Here is a 22,405-nt window from a genome sequence, read left to right as displayed (position 1 = left end):
TAATGAGAGTAGGTCTAAGGAAGAACTTGTGTACTCAGAGCATGGTGCCACACTGGCACAGCTTGCCCCAAGAGCTTGTAGGTGCCCCATCCCTGCAACCATTCCGGCTCCGGTGGCAACGGGCTCTGAGCAACCTGATCTCTTTAAAGATGTCCCTGCTCATTGCAGGACACTTGCACCAGAGGACATTTACAGGGCCCTGCCAGCCCAGCCCAGTCTAGGATTCCTCACCATTTTCATTTGAAGAGCAGCAAGAGTGGAGGTGAGGAGGAAGGGGGCTCATCTGCTGCCTTGGGCTTGAGTGGAGGAGGAGCCCATCCCTCAGAGCCTGTTTCACCTGCAGCCCCTTCACATTTTACCTGCAGGAGCTCCTTGGCAGACCAGCGCTGCTCCTCGTCTGTCTGCAGGCAGCAGCTCAGGAAGTCACGCAGCAAAGCCGAGAGGAGCTTGGGCTGCCGCAGCTGTGGAGTCCCTACTGTGGCTATCAGGTATGTAGCCTGGAGAGAAAGGAGACACCAGGCTCCACCTCCTGCTTTCACATCTCTAAGGCTCTCCCAGATCCCTTTGTTTAACCTCTGTTCTTCAGTGGCAGTTTCTGCCCTGGCACAGACCCAGAGATGACTTTCCTTTACCAACCAAAAACCCAAACCCCGATGCAGCCACAGCTTTTCCACCATCCTGCAGATCTTGCCTTGGCAGCTGATTTCATTGCCTGACCTAGTTAGTGGGAACTACATCAGCAAAAGGACATTTGCTTCTCTGAGGATTCATGCCAGCTTGAGATGGTTTTTGGAAGAGGGACTTTGCTACACTAACTAATTTCAAGGGTTAGTACATGAAAGGCATCTCTGCAGTGCTTGTTGGTCCTTTAAGCGCACGTGCCCTAGAACAAAACTCATCAAGCTTTTTGTGCTGTTCTTGAAAACAATGGGAATTGGAAGAAAAGAAAGGAAATCCATCAGTTAATACCCAGGTAGGGAAACAAACATTTACAATCTCCTCTTCAACACAGACACATTAAGATGCCTGCACAAATGTATTGGGATGAAAATGCCTGCTTGGGCACACAGGAGCCACTTGCAGCTCCGTCTCTCAGCAGTCTGAAAATTTCAGCTTCCCATTTTTGCAGCCAAAGAAAAATTGTCTAGGTCAGAAGAAGGAGAGGTTCCATCCCTATGGACACCCTCTAGTCATTTGGCTGCTCAAGTCAATGCATTAATGGTAGGCCCATGCCAGAAAGTGCCAGGAAACAAACAGGAGGTTTTGGCAGGCTCTCCACATCACCAGGCTCTGGCTTGGTGACGTGCAGAATGTTGCTTGGGCTAGGAGAGAAACACGGTCACTGAGTGTTTCAGCAGCACTGCACAAGAAGCAGAAGAGACTCTGTGCATTACACCCTCATGCCCATGTTTTCCAGTGAGAAGAAACTGCACACAGGGTTAGGTTCCTCTCTAAAGACCACGGTTTTAGAAACTTTGTTGGGTTTGGGTTTCCTTCCTTCATTTCTGGAAAGATAACAACACTTTTAAGATGCTTTTCCCCTGTTATTAAGGCCATCTACACAGACAAAAGAACTGGAACCACTAACCCAAAGGAAAGTGTTGAGTGAGAATGGAGTTTGTTTGGAGTTTGTTTGCAGGTGGTAAGGCTTGAGTTCCCCCACTGATGCAAGCAAAAGTACAGCAGATGCTGATGTGTTGCAGGGACATTTGTAGGAGGGGACCTTGGTGGAAGTAGTTGCAGCAGATGGCAATGGGATTTTGTCCAGTGGCACACAGGACATGGGACAGGTGAGAAAGACAGTGGGATCAGTGAGTATTTGCTCCTTACCGTGCCAGAACTTTCGCCCATGTAAGGAGGTTCTTGTTCTATCATTTCAATTCCCACAATTCCAAAAGACCATATGTCCACTTTGGGGCCATATGGTTGACCTGTCACCACTTCAGGCGCCATCCACCAAGGAGTCCCGGTTACCGAGCACCGTCTGCTCTGCTCAGGGCTGAGCTGAGTAGCGAGGCCAAAATCAGCTGAGGAGAAAACAAAATACTGGTTTTATCTGAATTCTGTGCAATTAGGAAAGCAAGCAAAAGAATTCCCCAGTAGAAGCTTGAAATTGCTCTGTTGAATCTCCTGGCATTGGCGACTTTAAAAATCCCCCCATGTTTTACACTGTCTCTAGCAGTGGCTTTTGTTCTTTGGAAACTTTAGACTCATAACTCCCTCCCTCTGGAAGGGACCCACACAGAGCAAGGCCACTCTTGACTGCTTGTGGCTCCTTCTACCTCTGTGCACGTTGCAACTGTGCCCTCAGCTCGCAGCAGGGGTCCCTGCACTGCCACCAGCACCATTTTTGGGGAGCTGGCAGTCACGCCAAGCAGCCCCACAGCCACATCCCTGGAACGCTGCACCTGACCAAGAATATACTGACCCAGTTTGACAGAACCGTCCGTTCTGAGAAGGATGTTGTCACTCTTCACGTCTCGATGGATCACATCGTTTGCATGAAGAAAATCCAGTCCTTGCAGGCACTGAGCGAGAAAACAGAAACAGAAGGGCAAAAATGAGTGGTGTGATTTCATCACACAAGAAAGGAAACAAAGAATCTAAAAGATTCCCTCTCCAGGGGAATGGGGAGTAATGGCACAACAGTCATGGCCACTGAGAGGAAGAGCTTGCTGCTCCAACACTTGCAGAGCAGGACCTTTCTGAGGAAAGGCACGTCAGCTTTTGAAAGAGCAACAGCACCTGCTGTTGTAGGCTGTCCCCTGCCAACCAGCCAGGATGACTCCTGCTGCAGCGCATGTGCTCAGAAGCAAAGAGCATTCTGGCTGCACTCCTATCCTTTTTAGCTGAGCACTGAGAGAAACGAGTCTCTCTCTTCTTTCTTTGCTCTTTGTTTCAAATCCTGCCACCAGCACCTTTGCTTTTACAGGCAAGGAATGCAGTGAAGACAGACTCCAGGCAAACATTTAGAGAGGCAAGGAGGAGAACAGCAACTACAAATACAAGAGACAGAGCGAGAATACAACAGCAGGAGATAAGAGTACTGGCACTGAGTACAGGGAGTGCAGGGGCACTGGCAGGCCTTTCACTTGAGATGCTTTTACTTGCCCATAGCATAGCAGCAACACAGAAACAAAGCTCGGCACAGGAAACCTCTCCTGTTCTGAGCCCCTGTTTCCCAGACAATCCTGCCCAAGCCCTTGGAAACACAGATGGCATTGCTGACCTCCCGACTGATGGCTGCCATCTCATCTTCAGACAGGCAGGTCTGGCTGACGATGTCGCTCAGGACACCTCCATCCATGTACTCTATAACCAGCAAGAGTTCCTCGCCCAGAAGGTAGCTGAAAGAAGGAAACAAGGGGGTAGAGATGAACATGCATGGCTACGTTGATTTTTTGCTTCCAGGTTTCTTATTTCCAGATGCCTTTGTGACAAGGACAGAATCAAAGGAATAGACATTCCCTCTTGGCTGTGCATTATTTGCAATCTGTGCAGTCTCATAGAGAAAGACACATCTGTGAAAAAGGAGATGTCCTAGATGGGCAGCAAATGAAAAGTGCAGTTTAGATACAGCCCAGATATAAAACATGCCAGGCATGGTGTTTCTGGAAATAAGCACCTAGTCTTCCTGGCATGCATAGCAATGGCAAAGAGGGGCAACAATCCAAGGGAAATCCACTTTAGGATGGTTCATCTGCACTTAAGAAACTTTAAAAAATCAATCCCAAATAAATGTGGAGGCAGTGAACTTTGAGGCTATTGAGTTAGGAAGATACAGCTGATCCAGGTTTTGAATAATTTTGGAGTAATTATCAAACTAGGTGTGCCAGGGAAGACTCATGCAGACAAGATGCACTCTCTTCTCATCCATTGGAGATGAGTAGAGAAATATGAATAAAGAAAAATTAACAGCTTTACTTGCTGCCACTGACCAAAGTGGGTTTTTAACCTCTCATGTTTGCTTTATGTAAACACACATCCATGGGATAAGACCATGACCTCTCACCTGTCTAAATAATTCACAACATTGGGACTCCTATACGTCTTCATGATCGTTATTTCATTAAAGGTTAGCTCCTTCCTCCTCACTCCTTGAAGATTTATTTTTTTTATTGCCACCTAAAATGACATTGAAAATCAGGAACTTGAGGGGTTGGTGGCACGAGACCACAAGGCACGTGGAGCGAGTGATTTTGCAATGACACAGCTGAGCTGTGCCAAACTGCCTTGTGATTAGGCACTGCAGTAATCAGGAACTGACATTCCAACAGCCCATTTCTCTGCTCCCTTGGGAGCCAGTTACAGGACACGTGGGGCCACTGACATTTTGCCTTGACCACTTGGTAACAACGGTGTCTCAGTTATCACCCACAAACCTCTGACCGCACTCTCTGCTGCTTTGTTTGGGACTCAGAAGAAGGAATCCATGCCTTAATACTCTGTGGATACATCTTGGGATATGGGCAGGGCTTAGGGCTTTCAAGGACGCCTTGCAGATCTCTCCCTACGTGCAGTTCCCTAGTGCAGCACTGCAGGTGGCTAAGGAACCGCCAGGAACTTTCAGATGGATTTGCTGGCAGCCAGAAATGAGAATTCAGGACTCTGAAGCTGTAGCCCCAAAGAGCAGTGAGGTGCTCGCAGGCACCACCTTTGTTTTAGCAATGGAGAGCGAGTGAGCGCGTCCTTCTCTGAAAGGAACCGCTGCCCTCCGTGCCTTCCTTCCGGCAGCTGAGGAGGACAGAGTCCCAAATGTGTTCTGTGGGCTGGCACCAGTCTGTGCTTCTTGTGCCTTTTCAGCACAGCTCTGCCCAAAGCTCCAGCCACAGCTCACACCAGAGGGGAAAGCCCTCGAGTGCAGCAGAGCCTGCAGGGGCTGTTGACATTTACCTCTCCTCCTGTGGCACTGTCGAGTGCTCTGTAAACATGCCCAAAAGTCCTAGAAAAAAAACAGAAGCAGAGAAAGGAGAAGCTGTTTAGATCTTGCAGTGAAAGCCAGCCCACACAGGAGATCTCTGCTGCAAGTGTCAAAACCTGCAGGATGCAGGAGGGCTCTGCCAGAAGGGAGATGATGCATTTTCCTCTCAAGTGCATGGGCACTGGGCCTGTTCCTGAAGCACTGGGGTCCAATTTCTAAAGGGAGTTTAGTCTTTCCTCTTGGGTTTCACTGTCTAAACAGTGTGGTTCCTATCCTGACCACAGAGTGTTTCCCTCTTCAAACCAGGGGAAAGAATTGTTCCTGGGAACTGTGGGAACTGTTATCTCACAGCTTTGATAGGGCATAAGTTGCTTTTTCAGGCAAGCAAGTTACTTCTCTTTTCATTAGTGTGCCAGTATGATTTTGAGACACACAAAAAATGCTAAAGAAATTAACACAGAGCTGTCCCACACTTGAGAGACAAGGAGACCTTCCAGGTCCTGTTGCTTGATGCAGGCAAGACCTCGGTAGCAAGGCATCTCTGACAATGCCTTCTGAGCCCACTCACAAATTCTGAGCAGCATTGAGAGACGGGACGATCTATCCCCAGTGTGTGATCATCTTTGCAGCTGTCCTGACTTCACGCTGGATAGACATTCCACCCCAAACACACCTGGCCCACGGTTGTGCAGGAGTAACTGCTGTTGGACTCACCCGCTGCCAATATAATTCAGATGTGTGTATTTCATCAGGGGATTTTCAGTGGTGTTCACCATTCTCCCTGAGGGAAACAAAATGCAAGATGCTGACTTTAAAGCAGAGATCCCAGCTTCCAGGAGATACAAAAGGCAGCCCCAGCGCCTGGAGCTCTGAGCCCTTTGTGGTCGGCTGGGTAACAACAACCACAACCAGGCAGACAGCCCTGCAGCACAGGTGGCCAGCACAGAGACTGATTTGTACAGTCTTTTGAAGAGTTCTCTTGACAGGAAACAAAGCACAGGGACATACAATCCCAGGAGAGGAGGACATCTACCCCACCTTTCAGCAGTTTGCCAAAGGAATGCCTTCCCATTTGTAAACCAGAGCAGCTCCAGCTGTAACTGATCCTGACGGGGCTTTCAGCATCAGGACCCTGACCTGTTTGTGAGCAGGCTGAGCTCAAAGATGCCCCTCTCCCAGCTAAGGAAGGCTCCAGCCTCTGCAGTCCCTCCAGCCCTCAGGGACAGGGCAGCGACCACAACAAGGCTGGCAAAGCCCCAGCATGAGCACTGACAGGCACTGATGGGAAGAAGCCAGAGTGAGCCTGAGCCCCAGACAAGCTGTTGCCCCCATTCAGGACACAACAGGATGGGCTTTGAGATCAGCCACACCGAGGCACACATCAGTGCCCTTTTTGTCCCAACAGGTGATGGCAGACACAGAATCCACTGGGCTCTGGTCTCAGCCCCACCAGGTCTCTTATCTGAGAGCACAGCACTGGCAGCTGTTACGGGCAAGAAGCAGATTCATTGGGTTGTGCTGCAGAATCACAAAGGGCTTGATGTGTTTTCCTAGAGACTGATCTGAGCAGGGCCTGGGCCAATGGGTAGGATTCTAACAGTCATGGGAAAGAGTGGGAATCAGGTATGGAAAAGTGCCATGCATCTGAGGGATATACCATGGCTGGGCTGGAGGCTCTCTCCTGAGAAATGCCTGCAGTACAGTTTATCTGGTCACGCCACTTGGATGTGTCTCCTGGACACATCTTGATAAGCATAAAACTAGAAGATTAAATAAAGTTTGTTATCAAAGTCTCTGTTTTTTCTATGGCGGCACATGGAAAATACCTTGTGCTCTCTATTTGTCCTGTAACCTGATGTTCTTTCAAAGTAGTTCTTATTGACAAAAAGATAGCATTCTCATGAAAATAAACTGCAGGTGTAGTAGTGGTAACAGTAACAGTCATAAAATGACATCATTAAAACGTGGGGTAGAAGGCCTCCTTCGGGATGGAGAAAAACACAACAAAAAAGCCCCACCAAAAATGAACAACAGAAAAGCAATCCCACCCCACCCCCCCACCCCCCAAAAAAATGCCCAACCAAAAAGACAAAACTCCAAAGTCAGTCCATTTCTGTGAAGTTTTTTTGCTGTGATGACTGATTGGAAGTCAGGAGTCTAAGGAGAATTTAGGAAGCTAAAAATTCTGTTCAGTTTGGCCACTAGCACACAGGACTTGCCTAGATCATTTGCTAGGTCACAGCCTTCTGCTGATCCAAGAACAATCCCTGCTTCAGCCTTTAGCAGAGAGGGAAGCTCAGGCAAACCCAAGCCAGTCCCAGGTGCCCTCAGAGGCAGCAGGAACACCCAGAGCTCTCTCGCTGCCTCGGAGCACAGCACTGCCTCTGGGGAGTCCTAAATGGCCCTGTGACACCGAGCTCAGGAGGAGCATTTGGTACAGCCCTGCTGACACCTGCACACAACACACTGTCCCTCAGATAAGAAACACCCCAGACGTACCCAGCAGCTCCAGGTACTCCTCCTCAATCTCCTGTTCCCAGGATGTGCCCCAGCCTGAGTTCCCAGGTTTCACAGAAGGGCTTCCTCGAGGTGATGCTGCTGCAGCAGCAGGTTCAGAGCCCATGATGTGCTGGACCTGGAGCATTTCTGGTGGGCACTGTTCCTGTGCCTCACTCCTAACTTGGGGTTCTTCATTGCCACACATTCCCTGCAAGTCTTCGCAGGCTGCCCGGTGAGATGTCAACACTTGCACCTCAAGTCAAACAGAACAAAGCAGTCAGACACTACAGCTTGTCCCTGTCAGCCAGGAGTCATCGACTGTGAGGAAAGGCAAAGAACAGACTGACAGGGGATACAACAGCTTGTTTCAATCCTCCATCTGGGTCACCAAGTTCCACTGTAAAAACACCTCAAGAAAAAAGGAGAGCAGGAACAGGCCAGCAGGAATCAATTTGGATGACTGCTGACCAAAAGGCCAAAGGACAAGTTTCACTGTCCAGGGCAGATGTTGAGATTCAGCACACCGGGAAATGTCCTTCAGAGTGACTGTGATACACACACTACAGCAGCATGGCACTCAGAGGCATGGCCCCACTCCCTGCTGCTCTGCACTGGAAAGGCAAGAAGGGCAGAAACCACCAGACTGGTGACTGCAGTGGCTGCATCCCTCTTTCACTCACTTGGTTTTGCAGAGACTGACGGAAGTGATTAAGTTTCTCTCTGATGATTTTCATTTCTTCCTCCAGCTGCCTATGCCTTGCCTTGATCATACTGTGAGCTGTCTGAAGCTCTGCATCCAGCTGTTCCTTCATGTTCTCTAATAAACAAAAGAGAGGACATTTCATGAGTGGAGTGGCTGCCACTCTTTCACTCACCTGGTTTTGATGATCGCCCCTCTGCTGATGGAGATTCTCCTCTTGAATTCTTCCCATGTCTTCCTTGTTCTTTCTCTTCACTGCCATGATGTCACTCTGAGCTTCGGGCAGCTCTGCTTGTGGCTCTGCCTTGATGTTCTGTACACACAAAAGCAGAGCAAGGGACTGAGAGCTGCCATCAGGCTCAGCTTTTTTCCTCTTGCAGCCTCAAAATCACATTTATTCAGCCCCTTCTTTCTGCTTCCCTCTCCACATCTGCCTCCATTACAAACCTCCTGTCCCAGGGATGATCTCTGCAGATTGCAAGGCTCTGTGCCTCCATTGCCTGTGGGACTCCTGGCCTCCTCAGTCTCAAGAGCTCTGGTTTATGCCCCTCTCCCTGCCCTTCCCTCTGTGGCCTGGCCAGTCAGGCTTACCTGGCCATTCTCCTGTGGCTCTTCCACCTGCTGCCTGAGCTGCTCTTCCTGCCCTCGGGCTGGGAACAGCTCTCCCTGAGTCTGGCATGGCAGCTCAGATGAGGCAGTGTGCTCCTGCTCTTTCTCTAGAAGCACCTGCACAGAAAGCAAGAGAAGATGGGTTTCAACTTCCCATACGCCCTTTGTGGGCCAAGACTCACAGACTGCTGGGCTCACACGTTCCCAAAGCACTGTGCTGCTGCTCTCCTGGGTCGTTCTCTGCCCGAGGGGAGGCACAGATTCCAAAGTGACCCTGGCCCTACAATCAGGGGCCATCTGGGACTGAAGCTCCAGCAGCCTCTCAGGCAGCTGACAGGGAAGGGGTGGCATTTCTCAAGGGTCTGGTGAGGGCCTCCCTCTGCTTCCGCCGTGTCCTGTTTGTCTTTCAGTAGTGACTGACTCCCTGCCCTGTGCCACAGCTCCATCCTGGCTCTGCAGGGACTTCCTGGGTGAGCTCACTCCTTGTGAGAGACACTTCTGGAGTTCACCTTCTCTTCAGGCCTGCACCAGCATTCCTCCTTCCTGACATCCACACTCTTGTTAGAAAACCGGGTCATTCAGGAGATAAGGATGCATGCAAAGGTCTCTGATGGAAGTCAGAGAACCTCTATGGCCACCTCAGTATATGGAGGAGGACCAAGGTGTTTCTTCTCCCTCTTTTGTCAACGGAGAATTCTGACCAGCAGTAACAGAGTTTCTCATAAGGCCCCATTAACGAATGCACTTACACAGCCCTGGGGATGCCAGTGAAGGAAACCATGTGCCATGTATGGCATGGCATGTATGAGCAGTGTCACCAGACCCCAGCTACAGCATGGGATAGTTCCATTCCCTTAAGACATGCAAAAATTTAAAGGACAAATGAAGGCTTCAGGTGAGAAAAGGCTGGAGTAGGAAAACATGAGGGGAAAAAACAACCATCTCTGGAGGGGGAAACATCTCTGCCTGCTCAGGATCAGTCAATGGAACTTGTCTCTAATTCTCTCCTAAATAGATGCCTTTGCATCTTCCACTGCTTTGGAGCAGAGCCAGGAAGATTAAAATCGATAGATAGACAGATCTCACTTTTATCATCTCTCTTTACTGTGCTGTAGTATTTACATTCTTTGAATGGAGAGAGATATAATTCTCTCTCCTAGGTTTTTTCTAAGGGAAGGTAGTGAGAAACTCATAGAAGGAGAGAAAACAATTATTATCCCTACTTGCTGTTCTTGTTTTTGAGTACATGAAGAATGTGTTATAGTGATTGTTTACAGAAAGTGATTTGTTAATTGGATTTTAGAGATAGTTGTTTAGACTGATTAGATAATTAGATAAAAGGCTGTGTGGAGACAGTCACGAGTTTTTCTTTCGTATGTTTTCAGTATAATATCTCTTTAGTATAGTTTTAATATAGTACTAGTGTAATATAACATAGCTTAATAAAGCATTTGTTTAAACTTCTAAATCATAGAGTGAAAGCACATTTTTCGCCACGTGGGGGTCACCCTGAATCAATCCTGTCCTTTCTGTCGCTACACACATCAGCACTCGGCAGCAGTGCCCCAACCAGCAGCCATCCTGAACTTGCTCTCCTGTTGCTTCAGTAACCCACACTCTTGGGGAATCTGGAGCATGTCGGTCCTTATGGAATGCAATCAGACCCAGAGCATTGCACTGGGAACGGCTCTCTTTGTGCATCTGTGCTCGGGCAAGTTCTTTGCTTGGACTCGCCCACACTGATGGTGCTGAAGTGGCTGGAATCAGAAATGCAGCCCAGCCCCTCTCAGCTCCTCTAATCTCTGAGCACCAGCTGGAATGCAAGGGCATTGATTTCCTACTCAGTTCCCAAACACAACACACACTGATTCCCTGGGCAGCCAAAAGACACGGGAGCCGTTTACGTGAAAAGGATGGGCAAGCCCTACTGGCTGGTCTGGCACCAGAACAGCTCGTTCTGCACCAACATCCCTGCCCCAAACGATGTGTTCTTGTGCAAAAATACTGCATTGTCCAGAACTGCCCCCTTGAAAACTGAAATTCTAGCAGAATTTCTGCCAGTGCTGTAAAAGGGTAGGAAAGACTGAGAAAAAAGCTCCCTTGCTCCCTGGAGAAGGAGAAATTGCACAAGGCTTCTCCTTCTAGCAAACAAACAAATCAACAAAATATGAAAGCGTTACCCACACCAGTGTCTAAAGCACTTGGATGCAGTGAAGGGATGTTTGGCAGGCAAACAGCCCTCGTGCTGAGCATTGGCTCTATGGATCCAAGGCAGGGATCAATGGCAGTCTGCCTGAAGGTCCCTCATGAGCCCCCATTGTCCAGGCTAAAGCTCCCTCAGCACCTCCTCCCTGGCCTTGTGCTGCACCCCTTGCCCAGCTCCCCTGTCCCTCTGTGCCCACGCTGCAGCCCCTCCATGACTTTCTGCTTCCCAGGGCCCACAGCTGCACACAGCACTCCAGCTGTGGCCGCAGCGCTGCCCAGCACAGGGCCACGCTCCCTGCCCTGCTCCTGCTGCCCCACTGCTGCTGGCACAGCCACCGTGCCCTTGGCCTTCTGGGCCCCCTGGCCCCACGCTGCCTCATCTCCAGCTGCTCACAGCCGCCAGCCCTGCGTCCTTTGGGCCCACGCAGCTCCCCAGCCACAAAGGTGCCCATTGCACTTCAGATACAGCAGGCACCGTTGCAAGATGGCCTTCCTGTTCTACCACCTCATGTTCCAAGTAGATATCATCAAGTTTGATAGGAATAGCATTCTAAGTCCCTCTCTTTACATTAAAATGATCTAATTCAACTGTACAGGAAATTGCTCTTAATTAAAATTATCCTATCTGCTGTCTGCAAGCATCATTCTCTTTTCAAAACTAGGTTTTTAGTTCTTCAAACTCTGAGAAGGAAATTTAAAAATATCGATCTCTGCCTTTGTTACTTTTGTTTCAGGCATGAATATGGTTTTTCTTTCGGCCTTCCTAGCTGGCCCTCTACAGTCTACTGCTACTGGCCAAGCTCTCAGCTTGCTCTACAAGTCTTAAACACCAGGAACATGAAATGTTCCTTTCTCACTCACCTCAGGATCTTCAGCGCTGCTGAATACACGCTTCAGGTGTCCTGTAGTGGGAAGGGAAAATGAACCAGATGCTGTCAGAAAACTGCCTGGGCTGCTGAATCCCACAGAACAAGTCAGCCCAAACAGAGATGATTTCCCATTTCACAACATCCCTCCAGGAGACACATCTCATTCACACCAGCCAGCAAGAGACCAGGACAATATTCTTGGTTGTGCCTACACTGCAGCCAGTTTAGCCAGGAAATGAATACAAATATGATCAAGCAAATGCAAAGTGTTTTTAGCACTCAATGCTCCTGTTCTACCAAACACATAAGACAGCTTCTGAAATCTTCTCCTTCAGGTACTCTTTTTTTTTCACTCAGTGTCATGCACTGATTCTGATTAACTTGCAGGAAACCGTTGCCCAGAAAAGCTTCCCCAAAATCCCCCAGAGGTGGCGCAGTTCTATTGTGGAAAAGCACAGCAGCACTTCCTTTCAAAGGGAACAACTATTTTAGCATTTAGTAAAAGGTCAAGTTAGTCAAATCCTTTCATGACAAAATTTAAAAAGAAAGAAGCTTTCTCGGAATTCTGGGAACAACTGCAGAGTTTTTGGAAAGCCTTAAAGAAGGTCTGCCAGTCTACATTTTCAAAGGTGTCTTGCTTCTCCCAGCAACCTGAGGAAATGACAGACTCTGCTGCCACAGACTCTCCCGTGCAGGGAACGCAAGCCCTGCAGGTTCCCCTGCAAATGCTGCCCCTGTGGCTACAGACACCCCCTTTTTAGCTGAACCTCTTGACAGGAGCTTTACCAAAGCAGAGGCATCCTAATGCTCTTTCTGTTTCAAAATCAGAAACTCAGCCCCCAAGAAAGAGCAGGAAGACATACAAAAGCCAGGTTAGGATACACCCTAAGCTAAGCAGAAGGGAAGCCTCTACTTACGTGCAAAATATGTGAAATAATAAATGGAATAAGTAATGCCATATGCAGCAAAAGCTGCAGTGGCCAGATGGTTAATTATTGGCATATCTGCAATTTTTCTAAACGCTAAAAATACAAGCCTCTTGTCAGTGGGCAGCTGCCTACTGACAGATGCTTTGACCAGGAAGGTTCTCCTGATCTGAGCAAGGCCTAGGGCTGCTCTGACACTCAGGCCTTCCGTGCACCAAGGCAACCTTCTGATGCCACTATGACGACGGCACAACCATGCCCTGACATCACAAAGGGACAGCTCTGTGTTGGTCTTTATGCAAAGCAATAACCAACCTTCCCTACAGAAAACACAAAAGAGCCTGGGAAATTCTCATCTGTCACAAAGCACCGAAAATTCCCCTCATGGGCCAAACCCTGTTGTTCAGGGGATCCAAGAGGAACTCCAGGAGTGCCCCAAGCACCTACAGCCTGTACCCCAACTGAGCACTCAGATGGGACACAAGCAAAGGAAACCAGACCAAGATAATGGCCCACAGCTTTGCACGTGTGAGAAATGACTCTCACTTTTAAAATTTTAAAGGTTTAGTAAACCTTAACAAAGGACTGAATAAGGAAAAGTCGCATCATTGGGAGTCTCTGTGACTAGCAGCCATGTGCTCATCTGCAAAAAGGATGCTCTGCCTTTTATACCCTCAGCCCCTCCAAAAGTTTTGTCAGTCAACTCTTTCTCTGCTGCCCATGGGTGGAGATTACTTTCCTGCATCCCGACTGGAGGTCAGGCGTTGTTACACCCTGCCTGCTGGTCACAAGCCAGCCCTCCCCAAATGCCCTGACTACCCAGGCTGTTACAAGGGGGACGGGAAAGAGGACTATGGGAGGATATATTACAATATAATCACTACTCATGTGAACATCCACATAACATCTGCTTCTTAATTGTCAGAGCCAACCATTGCATTACTTGTCCAGAACACACAGAACCAGGAGAGAAGCCACTGTTGGCATCACAGCTGAAATGCTTCCTAACAAATCTCCCCACATATTTGCACCTTTATTGGACATGCCCAGGGCTCCGGTGCGTGTACATCTCTGCCTCTCTTCCCCTTTGGCAGCAGTGGAACTGGCAGCATCTGCCCGCCAGCAGCAGCTGCTCCCAGCTGGGAACGCCACTGGCGGCGCTGATTTCCAGAGGCTTCTGTGTGCCAGGGGAAGCCAAGGCAGGAGCGGGCTGAACGGTGCTGGCGCTGCTGCTGCTCTGTGCCAGAGAGCCCCGGCTGGGCAGGGCACGGTGCCCACTGCGCTGCGGGCTCCTTCTCCTGCCACAGCTGGGCACACCTGGCAACAAGGCATGACAACCTGTGGGCAAGCCAAGGGGTTTCTGGGGCTGCACTGCTCTGCACACACCCAGCACACCTGCAGCACACAATTTTAACCCTCAAACAGGTAAACCAAAGGAAAACAACTGGAAAAGATTACATTTTCACCATTCTTACCTGCTCAACAGAAGTCTTCAAAATGAACGTTACCAAGCAAGGCCCAATTCCTGCTGCCAGCTCAGGGTTAGAAGAGAGGCAATCCTTGATCTCAGCACTGGGTGTGTGGGGAATCACTTCCCTAACACGTGCACACCCAGCAATCTCACTTACTAGTTTGTATCCATGGATCTAAGACATATTCAATACTTTGCTGAAACTCACAGGCTAAATATTCCCCCAAATGATTTCATTTATTGATTGATACTTATTGACTTCTTGATACTTAAATCACTTCTCCGAATTTACTGACAAGAGAACAGGAGTGTCCTGTAGGTCCCTACTGGTCATTGCCCCAGGTTCAGGAGGAGACCCATGCAGAAAATAAGCCAGGACAAAACTGGGCTTGCAAAGCAAATTCTTTCTATTTGTTGCAGTAGCAAATAATACATACCAAGCCCTGCATTCCTAAAAATCTGCTGAGCAGGAGAAGGAGGTGGAGCGTGGTGCTCGGCAGCAGGGGCAGGTGGGCAGTGCACTTTCAGGACATCCCCTGGAGCAAAACCACGTGCATCTCATCCTTCTCACCCTTCCAGCTCAGAACCAGGCCTGGGATCTCCTGCTCAGGAGTGGAATTTCCCAGTTACAGCATCGGCTCACACATGGCTGGTGTGTGAGATGAGGCCATGAATCCAGGATTTAAAAGAACTGGAAGATTTAAAATTTTAGCAAGATTTAGTTAGGGGGAAAGAGTATAGCAAGAAGAGTAGAAATAAGAAGGGATAATTAATTTTTATCAGATAAGGTAGTTAAGGCTAGGGTAATATGTCACTTGCCTGTCTTTACTATGTTTAAAGAAGCGGGATGGGATGCGGATTTCTTTGTGACAAAGAAGAGGACCGTAGCCTGCACCTGGGCCCCGAAACTACAACTATAGCCAAGGGGTGTGAAAGCCTGCCAACACATCATAAGGAAAGAGGTCAAATTGAGGAAGACGTCTTGGCCTTCATCAGAAGGAGACCATTCCCTACTTTAAAACCCACCAACCCATTTGAAGTGAAAGACTGCAGAAATGTGAAGGAACTTTGGACTCAATTTATAATACATTTTAATTCAAAGGAGGGTAGGCAGTGTTATCTAATGAATATGTGTTAGGTTTTTTGGGATTTATATGAATGTGTAAGATATTTTAGATGAGTAGAGATGAGAGAGAGAGCCAGTGGTTCTTCACGCATGTCTTTAGGAGACAACTCCTCGTGTGCCTGGCTGTAATTAACACACCACCTCCTACCTTTAACTGTGGGGAGTTCTATTCCACACCTCATTTGCTGACCGCGGCAGGAACGCTTCCCTGCTCCAGCAAGAACATCCGGGCTCTGGACGTCTCTGGGCGCTGCCAGGACATTCCTTTCCTGGAGGCACCTCCGCTCTCGGCTGCTCCTCGAGGGGGACAGACAAGACTGCTGGCACTGTGGAGAAAGGAACCTTTAACTCTGTATAAAGTAACCCGTAAGGCGTATGCAGGGGAAGGGCTGTTCACAAGTCACACAGAGATGTCCTGTGCACGACGTACGCCTGTGCAGTTTGGGCTTGGGTCTGGCTGATGGCAGAAAGGATTTGCTGTGTCAATAAGGACCTGCTAGGAATTCTGGGGGTGAATTGAGCAAATCCTGTTTTATTGCTGCTGTTTTTCCTTTGTGTTGTAGTTGTGGTTGTATTTTCAGTGTGTGAATGTTTGAGGAAGATGATGTGGGTGGATGCCGATGTGGTGTATGGTGTGTGTTGTGTTGAGAAGAGTGAGCTCTCTGTCCCCTCATAAAGAGATATTCCCTTCCCGGTGAGCCTGTGTGTGTGGACTTTCTAGTTGCAGGGATTGGTACTCCCTGTGACACCTGGTGCTTGGGTATACAGGGGGGTTGAGTGGTTTTTCTCCCACACTGTGGTCATTTGGGACTGCACGGTTGTGTTTGGGGAGATTTCAGGATTTTGTTTTCAACAAGTGCAGCAATTTATGCAGAAAACTACAGTGTGGTGATTTATTATGCTGAACTATGGCAGTTCCTTTCTACTGCCCCCCTCTCCGAGCATTTACAGTCTCCTGCCACGAGGAGGACACTCTCTTGCCTCCCCTGGACATCCTCTTTCCTTTCCTGGACACTCCCTTTCTCTCCTGGAGCTGTTCTCCATTAAAGCTGTGGGACTTTGGTCCCGGGAAGAGAGAGCGCCTCTCGTCTTTTGCTTTTGTCCTTGTCAGTGTCACTGGGCCCAGAGCTCGCCAAACTGATCCCCCACCAGATGAAAACTGACAAATGGTCCCATATACACAGCTCAAAAATTGGCCACATTTTTGATGGACTTGAGTGTTCGCCACATTTTGGAATTCCCTATTCCTACACAGGTCAGGCAATTGTTGAAAGGACGCACCACACTCTAAAACCATTCTACAACAAGAAAATGGGGAGTGGCCCAAGCAACACCCCAGATGAGGTTGAGCAAAGCTTTCTATGTCTTTATGTTTTTAATAGCTCATTTGCAGGAACTAATCCTCCAATTTTTAGGCACTTTTCAAACAGCACACAGGAAAAATTGAAAGAAAATCCTTCAGTTTTGATCAGAAACCTTGAGTTAGGACAAACTGAAGGACCATTTCCACTAATCACTTGGGGCAAAGGGTATGCTTGTATTTGCACAGGTGCCGGACCTAAGTGGGTCCTGGTGAAGGATGTGAAACCGTCTCATACACAAGAGCACACCGACAATTCCACCAGCAGGGAAATGAGCACGCAGACGTGAGCCGCACGGAGAAGCTACGGTGCATGCCAGACGTTCCCCGTTCAACCTGTGAAAGCTACAATTCTGGAGTTTGATGTTGATTTTTGGACTGGGAAAATGGTTTGTATCATAGAGCTCTTTCAGCAAAAGCGTGGTGTCCATTGTGTTCCAAAGAATTCTAAGATATCCAAATTTGTAAAAATTGAAGGTTAGAGGGACAGTTTAGTGCCCTATAGTTGGCCAGTCCCTGAACAAGCGCTAAAAGATTTGCTTGAGAACTGAAATAGATGGGGAAGCTTTTGCCAAAAAGCAGCTGAACAGGAACATGGAGCTTGATCAAATGATATACTGGCACTTGTTGGTTTTGCTTGCTTGCTTTTGCATGCATACATGCCTGTAGATCAACCAAAAACGAAGGTTTGCCTTGCTTTAGCCAAGTCAGCAGGCTCAGACACCGTGTGTTTGACCCATTTCAGCCCAGACAAATCCTTTGCAACCCGTCTGGTTGGTGTGCCTGTGCCAGCCAAGGAGCAGCCAATACCCAATCGTGACAAATATTGGTGTGAGGCTGCCAACGAGACCAATCCCATAACCAGCTGACATCACTGGGCCCCTGATCTTCTTAAAGCACTTTCTGAACCTCAAGAATTGGAATTCTTGGTTCATTGGTGATGGAATTTTGTTCTGAGTTTCAGTACCAGGGAGATCCACAGTTGAATGTTACTCCCCATCATCCTGAGGACAGATACTCCAGTTTGTGGTGCAATTGCAGTAGCCCAGTGCCCCCTAAGGGTGAAACTGCTGACGAGTAGATGACCTAGATGAGTCCCCACATCAATTAGCAACAGAATATTGGCTCATTTGTGGAGACAGAGCCTGGCAGGACATTCCCTCAAAAATTAAAGGTGGCCCATGTAGCATCAGACAACTCACTGTGATAGCACCTAACGTTAAAAAAGCCATCAAGAGAAAACACAGAGAAAAAAGATTTGCCCATCATTATAAAGAAAACTGTAATAGCAATTTCAGACCCTGAGGCCCTGCAAAATGAGGTACATTGAATTTATTTCTACATCAACTTGCCTTGGGTGAGGCATTGAAACCATGACACCGATTGGGGTGTTGGCTGAAGAAAGAAGACAGTGCTCCTTCCATTGCAATTAGTGACATGAGGACTGATGTTAGTGCTGTCAGACATGCAACCTTACAGAACAGAGCAGCAATTGATTTCCTTAGCAGCCATTCCATGTGTTCAGTGTCACCCCCATGTTCAACACTGTCACTGTCAGCTTTGACAGCTTTTGGACTGTGTTTGAGAAGTCAATTTTTTCTGACTGTTGAAGGGCTTTGGGGCCCAGAGTTCTTGTTAGGAACAAGGGATTAAGTGTGTGAGCCATGGAGTTGTTGGACCAGGTGTTTTGTCTAAGTGGTGAGAAGGGTTTCTTCCTTTCTGTTTCTCTTTCAAGGGGAATATTAATGTTGCCCCTGAGTCCTCAGGAGGGGAGCCTGTGGACAGAGCTGCAGCAGAGGGAGCTTTGCCTGGCACCGAGAGCTGTGGGAACAATCCCCAGGAGCCCGAGGAGCCTGGTAAGGACAGAGCCCCCACTGGTTTAGAGAGGGGTGAGATGGCTGCTCTGAGCCTGCCTCTGGCAGGGAGGGAGATGAGAAGGCTTGAGTTCCTGTCTGCAGCCTTGGTGCTTCCTGGTGCCTTGAGTTCAAATCCTGCACTGGCACAGCCTGCCTGAGCCCTGCCCTCCACGCTTCTCCAGAGGCTCTGACACTGAGTCCTCTGAGGGAATCCACAAAATTAGAGAGTTTTGGGAAAGCTGCAAAAGGCAGGTCTCAGATACAGCAGAACTGTGATTAGAGCCAAGCAGCAGCCATCAGATAGGTCAGCAGAAAAATTATTTAAACTGCAGAAAAGCAAGGACAAATAGAACAATGGTCTGTGTATTAACGCTGGTCTAGAATAAATCTCCAAGCTACAGAAAAGTTTATCTAGCAAGATATTGGGAAGGTTGAAGCTTAATAATGCAGCTCACTGCATTGTGTTTTAAGGCTTACTGGTAGGTATTGTCTTCAAAATAAACAAGCACTGTTTTAACCAAAGGTACCTGTGCTTATAGTGATTGGATAGAACTACTGTCAATATGCTTTTGCTTTGTGTGATTGGTCAAAAAACTTTTAAAGTAAGTTTTAACATTAAGTTCCTGGTCTGCTGCCTGGGATGTGAGCTGCTGGCATCTTCCCATTGTCATAACCACGTAATGAGAGTGATGCTGGAAAACAAACAGCTCGAGGCGCGTTCCTCAGCAGCCCCGGCCCGCTCGGGATTTCTACATAGCCCCTGCCAGCGTCAAATGGCACGGCTTGATTTGCAGGGCAGACAGTCTTAAACATCTGCAATATCCTATCAGAGTCCTAGTTTGGCTTCATTCAAAGAAAGGGGAGAGTGCACCTAACACTGACCACTTGTTAGGCAATATCTTCCACCTTGCCCTTGTACCCCTACAGAGAGGCTGTCTGCAAAATGCCCAGAACACTCTCCAAATCTGCAGCAAGGCCAGGAAAAGCAGGCAGAGAATCTTTCTGTTCTCAAGGTCCCCCTTCCTAGGCGACTTGACCCTTTCTACCTGACTCTCACTTGAGATCTACCCATGATAGAGCATTGCAGGAAAACACTTTAAAGGGTCATTAACCAGAACCTGCTTGGAAAGCAAGGGTAGAAACTCTTTCCCTCCCTGATGGGATGCGGGCTGGCAACTGCTGCTCTGAAGATGTGCAGCTGCTCCTGTCTGGAGAGGCCATGGAAGGGCTGTGATGGTCTACGGGAGCCAGAGGAATGATGAGCTCAGGTTGGCATTTGAGCTTCATGGGAACAAGCAGAATGAAGAGCTCACAGTGGAGATGAAATTTCCCTGTGCCTGGCTCCTCCAGTGAAACCCCAAGAAGTCCAGATGAAGCAAACACCTTCTCCCTAGTGGAAGCTAGGAAACCTCAGAGTCCTGAGCACCTGCACTTAGCCTGGAAAGGCCGGGAGGCAGCTCTAAATCCTCAGGTGAGGCAGCACTGAGGTCCTGGTATGAGAGCGCTGTGTAGCAGTGCTGTCCAGAGCCACTGCCAGGAAGTTCTGGGAGCTCCAGTCTATGAGATTCAGTTCTACAATTTGAAAGAGCAATGCAGGTCACACCATGCTTGGCTAGAGAGCCCTGCCCTTCACCCGTGCTGCTGCAGCAGGTGTGGGTGCACATGTGCACACACACACGTGCAGGTGAGGGGCAGCCTTCTGAGTGTCACTATGCCCAGCTGCTGGGGCCAGGTACCCTGCTCCAAGGCATCTACACTGTGCCCTAGACCACTGTCCCGCTAAGGCCACACAGGGACACTCCAGAAGGGGTCTGTGCTAGCCTGGGTACACCAAATAATACAGATAGCCCAGTTACACTGTCCTAGGAACAGCAATCCAGTGCAGAATGTTCTGGATGCCCAGCACTCAACCCTGTAGCCGACTTACAGTAGTCGTTGAACATCTCTGGTGCATCCAAGACCCGTTCTGGCTTTGAGGGAATATTTCTGCTATTCTTCCTGCTGGATCCAGGTGCCATTTTCTGACTGTAGAGCACTTTCAGCTTATTCTGACAGCCTGTGTGCAGGGGAACAGATTTGTTAACCTGAGTTAGTTTCCTCCCAGCTGCTCACCCAACTAGGAATCCCTTGGAGTGAAAATGAAGTCCTAAGAGAAACACTCACAAGCCTGCAGTGCACTAAAATCACTGGCAGTATGAACTGCTGAACAGGGGTGAGCTACAATTTCCTCATTCATGGAAACAAATTTGACAAACACTTGGGTTTTTGAATCCCAATATATTTAGTTGCAGTTTAAGCTAGAAAGTGCACAGAAGAGGGTTTGATGCTCTTACAGACTTCATGAAGGTTTGGAACCTGCAGTATAGGTGAACGTTCACTGACATCTTTTCATAAAAATCCTTTCTTTAGGATTTTTCCCCTTCTGAGAAGCTGTGGCCTCAGCAACAAAAGGTAAACAATGGTTATCTGCTGCTGGGGAATGCAACAGGTGGATGTGTGATTGGTCTCGGGTGGATGTTTGGATTTACTGACCACTCAAGGCAGAGCTAGGTCTCGCTCTCTGCTGAGACACAGCCCTTTGTTTATTCATTCTTTCTCTATTCTTAGCTTAGCTAGCTTCTGAGAACTTTCCTTCTATTTCTTTTAGTATAGTAATAATGTAATATATATCATAAAATTATAAATCCAGCCTTCTGAACATGAGGTCAAGATTCTCGTCTCTCTCGCCACCCTGAAGACCCTTGCAAGCCCTGTAACAGGTGACCAACTGGCAGTCATAGCAACTCTCCTAAATAAATTCACTGTAACTGGTATGCCCTCCCTCGACCTCAGGAACCTTGAGAAAGGAGACTCCAGCCTGTACAGCTCTCAGAAACCAGTTGATTTCTCCTGTGACCACACACAGAGCCTCTGTGTTGCTGTTCCCCAGACCTGATCTCCCCTGCTGATTCAGCTCACACAGAGCCTGTATCACACCTTCTGGAGCATTCTGTGGTTTTCCTCTGAGGTGGAGGATTTTTGCCTCTTCTACATCAAAACCATTCAGATTCACTGCCCAGGCTTTCTGTTGCTCCTACAGAGACAAATCACCCTCAGTGCAATGCATTTAAAACAATTCCCACACTGCAATTTAAACAGACACCTAAGTCCCCTTCTCTTAGAATCTGAAGATGTTTGCCTGTGCTGCAAGGGTCAGTCACACAGAGGCAGGTCAAAGCACTTTTTCCTCAGACTGTCATACATCGTCCTGCTCACATTTTCACACAATGGCAAATTCAGTGTCATTGCCAGTGGGAAAAGCCACAGCCACAAAGCGACCAAATGCTTCACAAACAGATTTCAGAAGACAGTGTAAAACATTCCAGAAGTGTTCCCTGTGGAGACATTGTCCTAGAATAGCTACCACCAGCAGTTTCACTTTGCATAGGCTCACAGCTTTGTGTTTGTGTTGCCTGCTACATTTTAAAGCCTCATTAGTCAAAAGCCAAATTTTGCTACCAGAAGCAGCATAGGCTTCGAGTGCATGGCAGTCTCTACAGCTTCAGTCTCATCCTAGGCTCCTGAAGCCCAGAGCTGCAAGTAGTGATGGCTGGGACTTGTCAGTCCCGTCTGCCCACTTGATAGAACCTCTTGTTCACTGCTCTGTAAAGGGGCAGGAAGGAGTAGCGGTTGTTGAAGCAATTGTAACTTAGCAACATGCTCACCTTCTTGGTAGGGGAATCCTCAGCAGGGTCATTCTCTTTGCTTAGGAGGAAATTTGCCATCTCCATCTGCATGGTGCTGCGTTTGGGAATGTAGCGATCCCCCCCGGCCTTTGTGGGGTAGCTTTGAATTTTGGCTCCAGATTTACCTGCATTCACATA

General features: G+C 48.4%; 1 protein-coding gene across 1 annotated transcript; it reads right to left on the bottom strand.

Moving 5' to 3' along the window:
* Positions 1–365: 365 nt before the first annotated feature.
* Positions 366–21,785, bottom strand: LOC131571795 (serine/threonine-protein kinase PAK 1-like; the record flags this gene model as incomplete). Its single annotated transcript, XM_058824564.1, has 7 exons — positions 21,743–21,785; positions 20,470–20,598; positions 4,013–4,121; positions 3,230–3,347; positions 2,429–2,528; positions 1,831–2,027; positions 366–497 (listed from the first exon to the last, which is right to left on the bottom strand). Coding segments are annotated over exons 1-7 (828 nt in total), but the record flags the coding sequence as incomplete, so codon positions are not given.
* Between the last annotated feature and the right edge of the window lie 620 nt (positions 21,786–22,405).

The sequence above is a fragment of the Ammospiza caudacuta genome, unplaced genomic scaffold, assembly GCF_027887145.1.
Source record: "Ammospiza caudacuta isolate bAmmCau1 unplaced genomic scaffold, bAmmCau1.pri scaffold_228, whole genome shotgun sequence".
Taxonomy (NCBI): Eukaryota; Metazoa; Chordata; class Aves; order Passeriformes; family Passerellidae; genus Ammospiza; species Ammospiza caudacuta.
Note: the sequence above shows the minus strand (reverse complement) of the source record. Positions and strands in the feature narration are given on the sequence as shown.